We start from the raw sequence: 13972 nt of genomic DNA, 5'->3' as shown, positions 1-13972 counted from the left end.
TTGCTGGTTTATGCTGGCCCTTTGCTGGTTTATGCTGGTCATTTGCTGGTTTATGCTGGCCTTTTGCTGGTTTATGCTGACCCTTTGCTGGTTTATGCTGACCCTTTGCTGGTTTATGCTGGTCCTTTGCTGGTTTATGCTGACCCTTTGCTGGTTTATGCTGACCCTTTGCTGGTTTATGCTGGCCTTTTGCTGGTTTATTCTGGCCCTTTGCTGGTTTATGCTGGTCCTTTGCTAGTTTATGCTGGCCTTTTGCTGGTTTATTCTGGCCCTTTGCTGGTTTATGCTGGTCCTTTGCTGGTTTATGCTGACCCTTTGCTGGTTTATGCTGACCCTTTGCTGGTTTATGCTGGCCCTTTGCTGGTTCATGCTGGTCCTTTGCTGGTTTATGCTGGTCCTTTGCTGGTTTATGCTGGCCCTTTGTTGGTTTATGCTGGTCCTTTGCTGGTTTATGCTGGTCCTTTGCTGGTTTATGCTGATCCTTTGCTGGTTTATGCTGACCCTTTGCTGGTTTATGCTGATCCTTTGCTGGTTTATGCTGTCCCTTTGCTGAATTATGCTGTCCCTTTGCTGGTTTATGCTGACCCTTTGCTGGTTTATGCTGACCCTTTGCTGGTTTATGCTGGCCTTTTGCTGGTTTATTCTGGCCCTTTGCTGGTTTATGCTGACCCTTTGCTGGTTTATGCTGGCCTTTTGCTGGTTTATGCTGGTCCTTTGCTGGTTTATGCTGGCCTTTTGCTGGTTTATGCTGGCCCTTTGCTGGTTTATGCTGGTCATTTGCTGGTTTATGCTGGCCTTTTGCTGGTTTATGCTGGCCCTTTGCTGGTTTATGCTGGTCATTTGCTGGTTTATGCTGGCCCTTTGCTGGTTTATGCTGGTCATTTGCTGGTTTATGCTGGCCCTTTGCTGGTTTATGCTGGTCATTTGCTGGTTTATGCTGGCCTTTTGCTGGTTTATGCTGACCCTTTGCTGGTTTATGCTGACCCTTTGCTGGTTTATGCTGGTCCTTTGCTGGTTTATGCTGGCCTTTTGCTGGTTTATGCTGGCCCTTTGCTGGTTTATGCTGGTCATTTGCTGGTTTATGCTGGCCCTTTGCTGGTTTATGCTGATCATTTGCTGGTTTATGCTGGCCCTTTGCTGGTTTATGCTGGTCATTTGCTGGTTTATGCTGGCCTTTTGCTGGTTTATGCTGACCCTTTGCTGGTTTATGCTGACCCTTTGCTGGTTTATGCTGGTCCTTTGCTGGTTTATGCTGGCCTTTTGCTGGTTTATGCTGGCCCTTTGCTGGTTTATGCTGGTCATTTGCTGGTTTATGCTGGCCTTTTGCTGGTTTATGCTGGCCCTTTGCTGGTTTATGCTGGCCCTTTGCTGGTTTATGCTGGTCATTTGCTGGTTTATGCTGACCCTTTGCTGGTTTAAGATGGTCATTTGCTGGTTTATGATGGCCCTTTGCTGGTTTATGCTTGCCCTTTGCTGGTTTATGCTGGTCCTTTGCTCTTTATGCTGACGCTTTGCTGGTTTATGCTGGCCCTTTGCTGGTTTATGCTGACCCTTTGCTGGTTCATGCTGACCCTTTGCTGGTTTATGCTGACCCTTTGCTGGTTTATGCTGGCCTTTTGCTGGTTTATGCTGACCCTTTGCTGGTTCATGCTGACCCTTTGCTGGTTTATGCTGGTCATTTGCTGGTTTATGCTGGCCTTTTGCTGGTTTATGCTGGCCCTTTGCTGGTTTATGCTGGTCATTTGCTGGTTTATGCTGGCCCTTTGCTGGTTTATGCTGGTCATTTGCTGGTTTATGCTGGCCATTTGCTGGTTTATGCTGACCCTTTGCTGGTTTATGCTGACCCTTTGCTGGTTTATGCTGGTCCTTTGCTGGTTTATGCTGGCCTTTTGCTGGTTTATGCTGGCCCTTTGCTGGTTTATGCTGGTCATTTGCTGGTTTATGCTGGCCTTTTGCTGGTTTATGCTGGCCCTTTGCTGGTTTATGCTGGCCCTTTGCTGGTTTATGCTGGTCATTTGCTGGTTTATGCTGGTCATTTGCTGGTTTATGCTGACCCTTTGCTGGTTTAAGATGGTCATTTGCTGGTTTATGATGGCCCTTTGCTGGTTTATGCTTGCCCTTTGCTGGTTTATGCTGGTCCTTTGCTCTTTATGCTGACGCTTTGTTGGTTTATGCTGGCCCTTTGCTGGTTTATGCTGGCCCTTTGCTGAATTATGCTGTCCCTTTGCTGGTTTATGCTGACCCTTTGCTGGTTTATGCTGACCCTTTGCTGGTTTATGCTGACCCTTTGCTGGTTTATGCTGGCCTTTTGCTGGTTTATTCTGGCCCTTTGCTGGTTTATGCTGGTCCTTTGCTAGTTAAATGCTGGCCTTTTGCTGGTTTATTCTGGCCCTTTGCTGGTTTATGCTGGTCCTTTGCTGGTTTATGCTGACCCTTTGCTGGTTTATGCTGACCCTTTGCTGGTTTATGCTGGCCCTTTGCTGGTTCATGCTGGTCCTTTGCTGGTTTATGCTGGCCTTTTGCTGGTTTATTCTGGCCCTTTGCTGGTTTATACTGGTCCTTTGCTGGTTTATGCTGGCCCTTTGTTGGTTTATGCTGGTCCTTTGCTGGTTTATGCTGGTCCTTTGCTGGTTTATGCTGATCCTTTGCTGGTTTATTCTGACCCTTTGCTGGTTTATGCTGATCCTTTGCTGGTTTATGCTGTCCCTTTGCTGAATTATGCTGTCCCTTTGCTGGTTTATGCTGACCCTTTGCTGGTTTATGCTGACCCTTTGCTGGTTTATGCTGGCCTTTTGCTGGTTTATGCTGGCCTTTTGCTGGTTTATTCTGGCCCTTTGCTGGTTTATGCTGGTCCTTTGCTAGTTTATGCTGTCCTTTTGCTGGTTTATTCTGGCCCTTTGCTGGTTTATGCTGGTCCTTTGCTGGTTTATGCTGACCCTTTGCTGGTTTATGCTGGCCCTTTGCTGGTTTATGCTGGTCATTTGCTGGTTTATGCTGGTCATTTGCTGGTTTATGCTGACCCTTTGCTGGTTTAAGATGGTCATTTGCTGGTTTATGATGGCCCTTTGCTGGTTTATGCTTGCCCTTTGCTGGTTTATGCTGGTCCTTTGCTCTTTATGCTGACGCTTTGTTGGTTTATGCTGGCCCTTTGCTGGTTTATGCTGGCCCTTTGCTGAATTATGCTGTCCCTTTGCTGGTTTATGCTGACCCTTTGCTGGTTTATGCTGACCCTTTGCTGGTTTATGCTGACCCTTTGCTGGTTTATGCTGGCCTTTTGCTGGTTTATTCTGGCCCTTTGCTGGTTTATGCTGGTCCTTTGCTAGTTTATGCTGGCCTTTTGCTGGTTTATTCTGGCCCTTTGCTGGTTTATGCTGGTCCTTTGCTGGTTTATGCTGGTCCTTTGCTGGTTTATGCTGGCCTTTTGCTGGTTTATTCTGGCCCTTTGCTGGTTTATGCTGGCCTTTTGCTGGTTTATGCTGGTCCTTTGCTGGTTTATGCTGGCCTTTTGCTGGTTTATGCTGGCCCTTTGCTGGTTTATGCTGGTCATTTGCTGGTTTATGCTGGCCTTTTGCTGGTTTATGCTGGCCCTTTGCTGGTTTATGCTGGTCATTTGCTGGTTTATGCTGGCCCTTTGCTGGTTTATTCTGGCCCTTTGCTGGTTTATGCTTACCCTTTGCTGGTTTATGCTGACCCTTTGCTGGTTTATGCTGGCCTTTTGCTGGTTTATTCTGGCCCTTTGCTGGTTTATGCTGGTCCTTTGCTAGTTTATGCTGGCCTTTTGCTGGTTTATTCTGGCCCTTTGCTGGTTTATGCTGGTCCTTTGCTGGTTTATGCTGACCCTTTGCTGGTTTATGCTGGCCCTTTGCTGGTTCATGCTGGTCCTTTGCTGGTTTATGCTGGTCCTTTGCTGGTTTATGCTGGCCCTTTGTTGGTTTATGCTGGTCCTTTGCTGGTTTATGCTGGTCCTTTGCTGGTTTATGCTGATCCTTTGCTGGTTTATGCTGACCCTTTGCTGGTTTATGCTGATCCTTTGCTGGTTTATGCTGTCCCTTTGCTGAATTATGCTGTCCCTTTGCTGGTTTATGCTGACCCTTTGCTGGTTTATGCTGACCCTTTGCTGGTTTATGCTGGCCTTTTGCTGGTTTATTCTGGCCCTTTGCTGGTTTATGCTGACCCTTTGCTGGTTTATGCTGGCCTTTTGCTGGTTTATGCTGGTCCTCTGCTGGTTTATGCTGGCCTTTTGCTGGTTTATGCTGGCCCTTTGCTGGTTTATGCTGGTCATTTGCTGGTTTATGCTGGCCTTTTGCTGGTTTATGCTGGCCCTTTGCTGGTTTATGCTGATCATTTGCTGGTTTATGCTGGCCCTTTGCTGGTTTATGCTGGTCATTTGCTGGTTTATGCTGGCCCTTTGCTGGTTTATGCTGGTCATTTGCTGGTTTATGCTGGCCTTTTGCTGGTTTATGCTGACCCTTTGCTGGTTTATGCTGACCCTTTGCTGGTTTATGCTGGTCCTTTGCTGGTTTATGCTGGCCTTTTGCTGGTTTATGCTGGCCCTTTGCTGGTTTATGCTGGTCATTTGCTGGTTTATGCTGGCCCTTTGCTGGTTTATGCTGGTCATTTGCTGGTTTATGCTGGCCCTTTGCTGGTTTATGCTGGTCATTTGCTGGTTTATGCTGGCCTTTTGCTGGTTTATGCTGACCCTTTGCTGGTTTATGCTGACCCTTTGCTGGTTTATGCTGGTCCTTTGCTGGTTTATGCTGGCCTTTTGCTGGTTTATGCTGGCCCTTTGCTGGTTTATGCTGGTCATTTGCTGGTTTATGCTGGCCTTTTCCTGGTTTATGCTGGCCCTTTGCTGGTTTATGCTGGCCCTTTGCTGGTTTATGCTGGTCATTTGCTGGTTTATGCTGGTCATTTGCTGGTTTATGCTGACCCTTTGCTGGTTTAAGATGGTCATTTGCTGGTTTATGATGGCCCTTTGCTGGTTTATGCTTGCCCTTTGCTGGTTTATGCTGGTCATTTGCTGGTTCATGCTGACCCTTTGCTGGTTTATGCTGACCCTTTGCTGGTTTATGCTGGCCTTTTGCTGGTTTATGCTGACCCTTTGCTGGTTTATGCTGACCCTTTGCTGGTTTATGCTGGTCCTTTGCTGGTTTATGCTGGCCTTTTGCTGGTTTATGCTGGCCCTTTGCTGGTTTATGCTGGTCATTTGCTGGTTTATGCTGGCCCTTTGCTGGTTTATGCTGGTCATTTGCTGGTTTATGCTGGCCATTTGCTGGTTTATGCTGACCCTTTGCTGGTTTATGCTGACCCTTTGCTGGTTTATGCTGGTCCTTTGCTGGTTTATGCTGGCCTTTTGCTGGTTTATGCTGGCCCTTTGCTGGTTTATGCTGGTCATTTGCTGGTTTATGCTGGCCTTTTGCTGGTTTATGCTGGCCCTTTGCTGGTTTATGCTGGCCCTTTGCTGGTTTATGCTGGTCATTTGCTGGTTTATGCTGGTCATTTGCTGGTTTATGCTGACCCTTTGCTGGTTTAAGATGGTCATTTGCTGGTTTATGATGGCCCTTTGCTGGTTTATGCTTGCCCTTTGCTGGTTTATGCTGGTCCTTTGCTCTTTATGCTGACGCTTTGTTGGTTTATGCTGGCCCTTTGCTGGTTTATGCTGGCCCTTTGCTGATTTATGCTGTCCCTTTGCTGGTTTATGCTGACCCTTTGCTGGTTTATGCTGACCCTTTGCTGGTTTATGCTGACCCTTTGCTGGTTTATGCTGGCCTTTTGCTGGTTTATTCTGGCCCTTTGCTGGTTTATGCTGGTCCTTTGCTAGTTTATGCTGGCCTTTTGCTGGTTTATTCTGGCCCTTTGCTGGTTTATGCTGGTCCTTTGCTGGTTTATGCTGACCCTTTGCTGGTTTATGCTGACCCTTTGCTGGTTTATGCTGGCCCTTTGCTGGTTCATGCTGGTCCTTTGCTGGTTTATGCTGGCCTTTTGCTGGTTTATTCTGGCCCTTTGCTGGTTTATGCTGGTCCTTTGCTGGTTTATGCTGGCCCTTTGTTGGTTTATGCTGGTCCTTTGCTGGTTTATGTTGGTCCTTTGCTGGTTTATGCTGGCCTTTTGCTGGTTTATGCTGGCCCTTTGCTGGTTTATGCTGGTCATTTGCTGGTTTATGCTGGCCTTTTGCTGGTTTATGCTGGTCCTTTGCTGGTTTATGCTGGCCCTTTGTTGGTTTATGCTGGTCCTTTGCTGGTTTATGCTGGTCCTTTGCTGGTTTATGCTGGCCTTTTGCTGGTTTATGCTGGCCCTTTGCTGGTTTATGCTGGTCATTTGCTGGTTTATGCTGGCCTTTTGCTGGTTTATGCTGGCCCTTTGCTGGTTTATGCTGGTCATTTGCTGGTTTATGCTGGCCCTTTGCTGGTTTATGCTGGTCATTTGCTGGTTTATGCTGGCCCTTTGCTGGTTTATGCTGGTCATTTGCTGGTTTATGCTGGTCTTTTGCTGGTTTATGCTGACCCTTTGCTGGTTTATGCTGACCCTTTGCTGGTTTATGCTGGTCCTTTGCTGGTTTATGCTGGCCTTTTGCTGGTTTATGCTGGCCCTTTGCTGGTTTATGCTGGTCATTTGCTGGTTTATGCTGGCCCTTTGCTGGTTTATGCTGGTCATTTGCTGGTTTATGCTGGCCCTTTGCTGGTTTATGCTGGTCATTTGCTGGTTTATGCTGGCCCTTTGCTGGTTTATGCTGACCCTTTGCTGGTTTATGCTGACCCTTTGCTGGTTTATGCTGGCCTTTTGCTGGTTTATTCTGGCCCTTTGCTGGTTTATGCTGGCCCTTTGCTGGTTTATGCTGGCCCTTTGCTGGTTTATGCTGGCCCTTTGCTGAATTATGCTGTCCCTTTGCTGGTTTATGCTGACCCTTTGCTGGTTTATGCTGTCCCTTTGCTGGTTTATGCTGACCCTTTGCTGGTTTATGCTGACCCTTTGCTGGTTTATGCTGACCCTTTGCTGGTTTATGCTGGCCTTTTGCTGGTTTATTCTGGCCCTTTGCTGGTTTATGCTGGTCCTTTGCTAGTTTATGCTGGCCTTTTGCTGGTTTATTCTGGCCCTTTGCTGGTTTATGCTGGTCCTTTGCTGGTTTATGCTGACCCTTTGCTGGTTTATGCTGACCCTTTGCTGGTTTATGCTGGCCCTTTGCTGGTTCATGCTGGTCCTTTGCTGGTTTATGCTGGCCTTTTGCTGGTTTATTCTGGCCCTTTGCTGGTTTATGCTGACCCTTTGCTGGTTTATGCTGTCCCTTTGCTGGTTTATGCTGACCCTTTGCTGGTTTATGCTGGCCTTTTGCTGGTTTATTCTGGCCCTTTGCTGGTTTATGCTGGTCCTTTGATGGTTTATGCTGGCCCTTTGCTGGTTTATGCTGGTCCTTTGCTGGTTTATGCTGGTCCTTTGCTGGTTTATGCTGACCCTTTGCTGGTTTATGCTGGTCCTTTGCTGGTTTATGCTGGCCCTTTGCTGGTTTATGCTGGTCCTTTGCTGGTTTATGCTAGCCCTTGACCAGCAACATGACCAGCATAAACCAGCAAAGGACCAGCATTAACCAGCAAAGGACCAACATAAAGCAGCTAAAACCAGCATCCCAGAACCAAAACATACCTAACCAGCATATGCTGTTTTTTTCAGCATGGAAGAGTGATAACGATAACTATATTTGTGTCCACACCAGTGAACGCTAACTGTCTGTTTTTGTTGCATTTACACAACTTCAACCAGTAGATGTCCTCAGTAGATGTCGTTAAATCATGCTAACAACATTCTAATCATGATAGCAACTAGCTAATCATGCTAGAAACATGCTAATCATGTTATTTGAAAGTGATCCCACTGATATTATTGCCCTGTATCATTTTCGTTATAGTTTTGGTGTGAACTCTGCTATTCTCTTAAATTTGAAACAATTTTATTTTTTATTTACGTTATTTTTGGTGTGAACAGGCCTTTAGTGTACCTGTGTGGTGACATAACCTCCATTGTGAGACTGTTGTCTGGCCAGCCAGTGCACTGCCTGTCCTGCTTTATCGAAGTCTTTTGCCTTCACAAGCGCCAGCACAGCATACGCCGTCGCTTCTAGTGAGTGATAATGCTGTCCAGGGACAGTCCAGGACCGACCGGCTGTTTCAAACACAAAACATCCATAGAAACAGGAATGAGTACTGTTTCAAAATGTAATTTTTTTCCGATTACTTGTTCACTTGACTGACCTTCTAGTTGGTTGGAATGTTCCATCAAGATGTCTTTATTGAGTTTGTTCTCATTGGCCAAGGCGTAGGATGTCAACGCAACAGCGTAAGGATTGGTCAGATGTGGAAGTCGACCTTCCAAGAAAGAAACAGCCCTCCTGATACTTTCATGCAGACTCTATGAAGTGAGTGTAAGAGGTCAAACACAAGAGGAAGTCTAAAAATGCAACTGTTTTGGCAAATGCAATGGTGGAGAACTGTACTTACACCAACTGATCTAGCACAGATCTCTCTGCCCTCTTGCATGGCGATCACAACAAAAGCTGTCAGAGAGGCATCTGCATTACTGCCCTCTACACCACCCTGGAATAAAGTACAAACAAATAGAATTTCACACAAAAGAAATGGGTGTTTGATTATTAAATCAGTTAGAAACATGATGGCTGTATCCGAAATCACCCCCTATACCCTCATTCACTGTTCCCTAAATTCCACTCATACAGTCCACTTGAAGGAGTGAATGAAAATGAGTGAGTGAATTCGGACACTAAATGCACTGGACGGAGCGCTTTTGCATAGTTTTTGCATAGTTTGCTTGCTGTTTAACACTCATTTGAAACGGACAGTTCCAGTAGTAAGATTAAAGGATTTATCTTGAATTATGTCACGGAAATTACATGTAAACCATAGTTAAACAAATGGAATTATCAATTTACAACGTATCTGTACCTGTGTTGTAACTGTATTTTGCCGTGGACATGCTAGAAACTTACTAAACATGCTAACATGTTACTAAAACGCTTATCATGATAAAATCATGCTAGCAGCATGCTAGTAACATGATTATCATGTTAGAAACATGCTAATTATGTTAGAATCATGCTAGCAACATGCTAATAAAATGTTAATCATGATAAAATCATGCTATCAACATACTAGTAACATGCTAATCATGCTAGAAACATGCTAGCAACAAATTAGCAACATGTTAATCATGATAAAATCATATTAGTTACATGCAAATGATGCTAACAATATACTTCTAAAATGTTAATCATGCTAGAAATGTGCTAACAAATGCTAGTGGCATGCTGATCATGCTAACAACATGATAGTAACTTGCTAATCATGCTAACCTCTTGCTAGTAACTTACTAATCATGCTAACATGCTAGTAACATACTATCCATGTCAGCAACATGCTAGTCCAGCTTACAAGTCCAAGTTAAACTTGTCTTGACAAACGTTTTTTTCATCTAGTTGCTTAATGTAGCTCTACTGCTAACTTCCATTCCTGTTCTCCTCTACAGATGAGTTTAAAGGTGCCATAGAATGCATTGATAGAATATTTTAAATTGTACTCTGATATTTACATAGAAGGCATATGACATAGGAAAGGGTGAAAAATTCTCCAGAAATGGTTTCACAGGTCCATTTATTGTCCCTAGAATGAAATGGTCTGTTAGTACCTTATTTGGAAGGTTCATGAATAATAATGATGAGCTCTGCTCTGATTGGCTGTTTCACAGAGCGGCTCGCTCTCACAGCAGTAAAGAAACACATGGAGGAAATATATATTTAATTACTGAGCTTGAGCCGCTATTAATATTCGGGGCATTGAAACTGCCATTTTGAATGCAGAATAACTTTTTAGTTTCACTTTTGAGATCGGTGATTGCACGTGCTCTGTGTAACGTTATACTACAGGCAGTACTTACCACATTTGACAAGTTTAGATGCTGTCAGCAGTGAGCAGGATCTGCAAATCATTCGCCATCATCCGTGCAGTCATCTTTCCTTACTCTGTTTATGTGGTAAGTGAAATCTTATGTACTGCAATGTAACAGGCTAGTGCTAGCAAGAAGCTAATCGTGACCTTCAGTGCCTCGCCTTATTTTATTAGAACGCATTTTTTGTTTTCCTTGCCTTCCTGAGTAAGTTGCAAACACCAACCCATCCCTTAATTTAAAATCTCCTGCACAACCAGGAACATAACATTTATTGTCCTCGTTTTGTATTTTCACAGTAGCCTATCTGGAGATCATCTGATGATTGAGCTATGCAAATGTTGGGGGCGTAACTATTAGCAATCGCGACTATTACGTAAAAGTCGTTATGTTAGGATTGACCTGTTTTTCAGGGGTGCTTTGCAAACACCAGATTCATATAAGGAGGAGGAAACCATGGTCATGTCCATGTACTGAACTGTTATAATTCAACTATGCCAGGGTAAATACAGTTTTCCATTCTATGGCACCCAATACAGTCTGTCATAATGACATTCAACTTACCACCATCCCTGTTGACATCACAGCTGAATCCTCTTTAAAGGAGCCGTCTGGCAGTTGTTTGTGGAGAACCAGCCACTGGAGGGCGCTACATATCACATTTTCCTCTATAGTAACAAGGTTATTGGCCATGGCGAAGACTTTGGCCACATATGATGTCAACCTTAAACGGACAAAATCAAATGCAAAAAAAAAAAAGAAAAAAAAAAAAGAAAGTAATAATTTACTACCAATCGTCCAAAAAACAATAATAAAACATGATTACAGTGGAAACTGGAAATGGAAATAAAACTAATTACAATGATTGACATTAAAATACCATGTGCTACTTGGCCTGTCCAAATATGCAGCATAGGATCCATCTGTTTTACGGTACTTCAGCTGCGTTTGATAACCTTTATACAAAAAAAATAATAACAATAATAAAAAATGTATTATATTTATTTGCTTATTATCTGTTTTTGATCTGAAGTTTCCAAGAGAGCATCTAAATCACCTGTGCTGATATGTTTGATGGCTTCATTACGACGCTCAATGCCAACAGTCTCCCACTGTTTGGTGCTGTCCAGATAATGAGTGGCAGTGACAGGTAGAGTCATACCAACCATGTTCTGTTCTCCACATCCACCGGGTTGGGTAATAAGGCTACCCATGAAGTCTCCACTGATGGCCTGTTCAACTGTCTGACTGATTTCCTCACCTGTAGAGATAAAAGCAGTTTTTAATGTTGTTTTTAAATGATCTTTGTTACAATGAGCTGTCATTTCTGCAACACTTTCAACACTGATGTGATGGGTAGGTTTTTAAACTGACAGCTCAATCAGTAATAATTTCAAAATAAGTTATTTTCACCAACAGAAGTCACAACACGGTCCATTAGAATGCAATTCAAATAAATCATGTCTACGGAAATTTTAATCATTTGCGGGTGGGGAGGGACAAGGTGGGGGATTCTCCAAACTTTAGTGATGCAGCATGGACAGCCACTTCTGGGATGCTTTAGCAATCCGCAGGGTGGCTTGTATAAATGCAAGCATTGACTAAAGTGTCCGCAAACTGCTCTGGTTGCCACGTCGTAGATGTGTGTGATGTGTGGTAAGAGATTTATTCATTATACAGTGTAGATAGCTTCACTAGCCTTATGGTGGAGCTGGTTTTGTGCATGTAAATAATTAAATAAATTAGCACAATAATGATAATATCATGTATCGGTGATCTCGCAGGCTGACGAAAGGACCAACACTACTGTAGCGTATTATTTACTCACCCTCCATGTATCCTAGGTGTATATGAATTCCTTCTTTCAGACAAATGCAATCAGAGCTATATTAAAAATATTCCTGGCACTCCCAAACTTTAGAATGGCATAAACTGGTGTTTTTCTCCATAAGTCCAAAACAAGTCCAAGTGCATCGATCCATAATAAATAGTCAATAAAAGCCTCCTTTCATGAACCGATGTGTTTTAGTAAGAAAAATATCATTATATTTAAAACATAAGAATCACTTTAATGTAGCTTGCACTAACAGTTGTTCAATGAACTTGCTACTTTAGAAAGGGCCGTGGTTGGACTGAAATGCGTCTAAGCTGTTCACCAATTGCAACGCAGTGGGACTGCTAACCAATCACAATACATTTTGTTTTTTCAGGCGTTCATCAAGCCCAGAACTAATTGAGCCATTTCTGCCAGGCTGGGGATAAAGCTACTGTAATAATGTAAATTATGCAAAAATATATATATATATGTTTTTCAAGCCACCAAGCATGAGAGCATGTTCTAGTGCACCCCCAAAACAAAATAAAGACGTAAAAAAAAGCATAATAGGACTTCTTTAACAATGTACAACCACTTTTGGTTAATGATGGGACTAGGCTTATTTTTTAGAGTGTAAACCACATTACCTGATCATTCTTGTTCATGGTTTTCTTTATAATATATATATATATATATATATATATATATATATTTTTTTTTTTTTTTTTTTTTTTTTTTTTTTCATAAACACTGTTATAAAGACTACAAACAATAGCCAAGAGTTACAAACTAAAGACTAATCACTATATCACCATAATGGTAACCAAATGTTCAATGAAACACCATCTTAACCTGTTAATTCTCAGAACTGTAGACTAATGATAGAAAGAGATTTCAAGTCTTTTCAGTTGAAGGCTGTGGCTTGAAGTCAGTTGCAGTTCTTGTGTTTCTTCTTACATTCAGTGATTCTGCTTGTAATCATCAGGTGTCTTCAATAATCACTTAATTAACAACTTAAGTACTTAATTAACTCTAACACTGCTTTTGTGTCACATCCTGATTTGACACCGGAGAATTTACTGTGTGGATCTGGATATACTTTAGGTGTAATGCATATCTAGTGTGATTTATAATAAAATCCCTAACTTTTTTTTATTTATTTCCAAACTCTCTGTGCCGTATCTCAAACAGATGATGCAGCAAATGATAATAAATAAATACATACATAAATTAAAACAGTGATTAGTTATTACAAACCAGCCCCATGCATGAAGGATGCAACATTGTTATAAACATGAAAAATAGACATTATGATTGTAGATAGACTTCACCTCTATTTACTTAGAAAAAAATAAATAAAAACAAAAAAATCACTCATTCATTGAAAACATATTTTTCCTTACCAGCAATTGATATATACGTGTTAGCAGGTGTGTCTGGAACCTGATCAGCTGGTATTTCGGCTTTGAGGAGTATAGGTTTTTCACCTGTTCCATTTGGGATGAGAAATAGACATGAGTGATGTGCCGATCACATTCTGTACACATTTGGTGAGTACTAATGCTGTGTTCCAGGCAGTTTTTTGAGCTTGTAAATCACGACTTCAAATCACGACTTACGACTTTGTAGCATTCCAGGCAAGTCACTCCAAACTGCCTGAGCGCATTAATTATTATTACAGTAATATTCATTTGTTTGCAACATTATATTGTCCTGGAGTCTATTTTTTTCACTGTGAATCACTTGCATAAACACTGCACTCATAGGTGCTGACATAGTGGTTTCTCGGGCTGTGTCACGTCAGAACTCGGAACTGGATGTACATCAATCTAGTACGAGTTCACGGGTGGGAAGTCACGGGTTTGACTGCCGTTCGGGTTCACCTTCACGGGTAGAAGGTTGGAAAAACACGAGTAGCGGGTTGCCTGGAACGCGGCATAAGCAAGAAAAGAGCAGGGGTCGATTGTAATGATATTCATAAATATTTTTGTCTTGACTGGCCAAAGGTAAAATCACATTAATTCACTGGTTTTTGTGACTGAATACTAATTTCTGTGGACCACAGCAAATCTCACCATTCTTAGCAGGATTGAGCTCCACATTTGTTCTATGTAATGGAATCAGCACACCCTCAGACTGAAAGAGAAAGACAGTACTAATTGCATGTGATGTTCTAGTTTATCTATTCAAAATAATAAACATCTATTG

The 13972-nt window shown here is 42.7% G+C and overlaps 1 protein-coding gene across 1 annotated transcript in view; it reads right to left on the bottom strand.

Annotated features, from left to right (window-relative positions):
* The window catches only part of LOC141336342 (complement C3-like), a 115460-nt gene that overhangs the window by 69126 nt on the left and 32362 nt on the right, over positions 1 to 13972 (bottom strand). The window contains exons 22-29 of the mRNA XM_073841916.1: positions 13840 to 13900; positions 13168 to 13251; positions 11006 to 11209; positions 10829 to 10904; positions 10513 to 10672; positions 8490 to 8585; positions 8244 to 8400; positions 7991 to 8154 (exon numbers count right to left, since the gene is read on the bottom strand). Of these exons, the coding sequence (XP_073698017.1) occupies positions 7991 to 8154; positions 8244 to 8400; positions 8490 to 8585; positions 10513 to 10672; positions 10829 to 10904; positions 11006 to 11209; positions 13168 to 13251; positions 13840 to 13900 (1002 nt within the window). The remainder of the gene's footprint in view (positions 1 to 7990; positions 8155 to 8243; positions 8401 to 8489; positions 8586 to 10512; positions 10673 to 10828; positions 10905 to 11005; positions 11210 to 13167; positions 13252 to 13839; positions 13901 to 13972) is intronic.

Source organism: Garra rufa, chromosome 6 (assembly GCF_049309525.1).
Source record: "Garra rufa chromosome 6, GarRuf1.0, whole genome shotgun sequence".
NCBI lineage: Eukaryota > Metazoa > Chordata > Actinopteri > Cypriniformes > Cyprinidae > Garra > Garra rufa.
The sequence above is the reverse complement of the archived record's forward strand: the minus strand, read 5'-3'. Positions and strand labels throughout refer to the sequence as shown.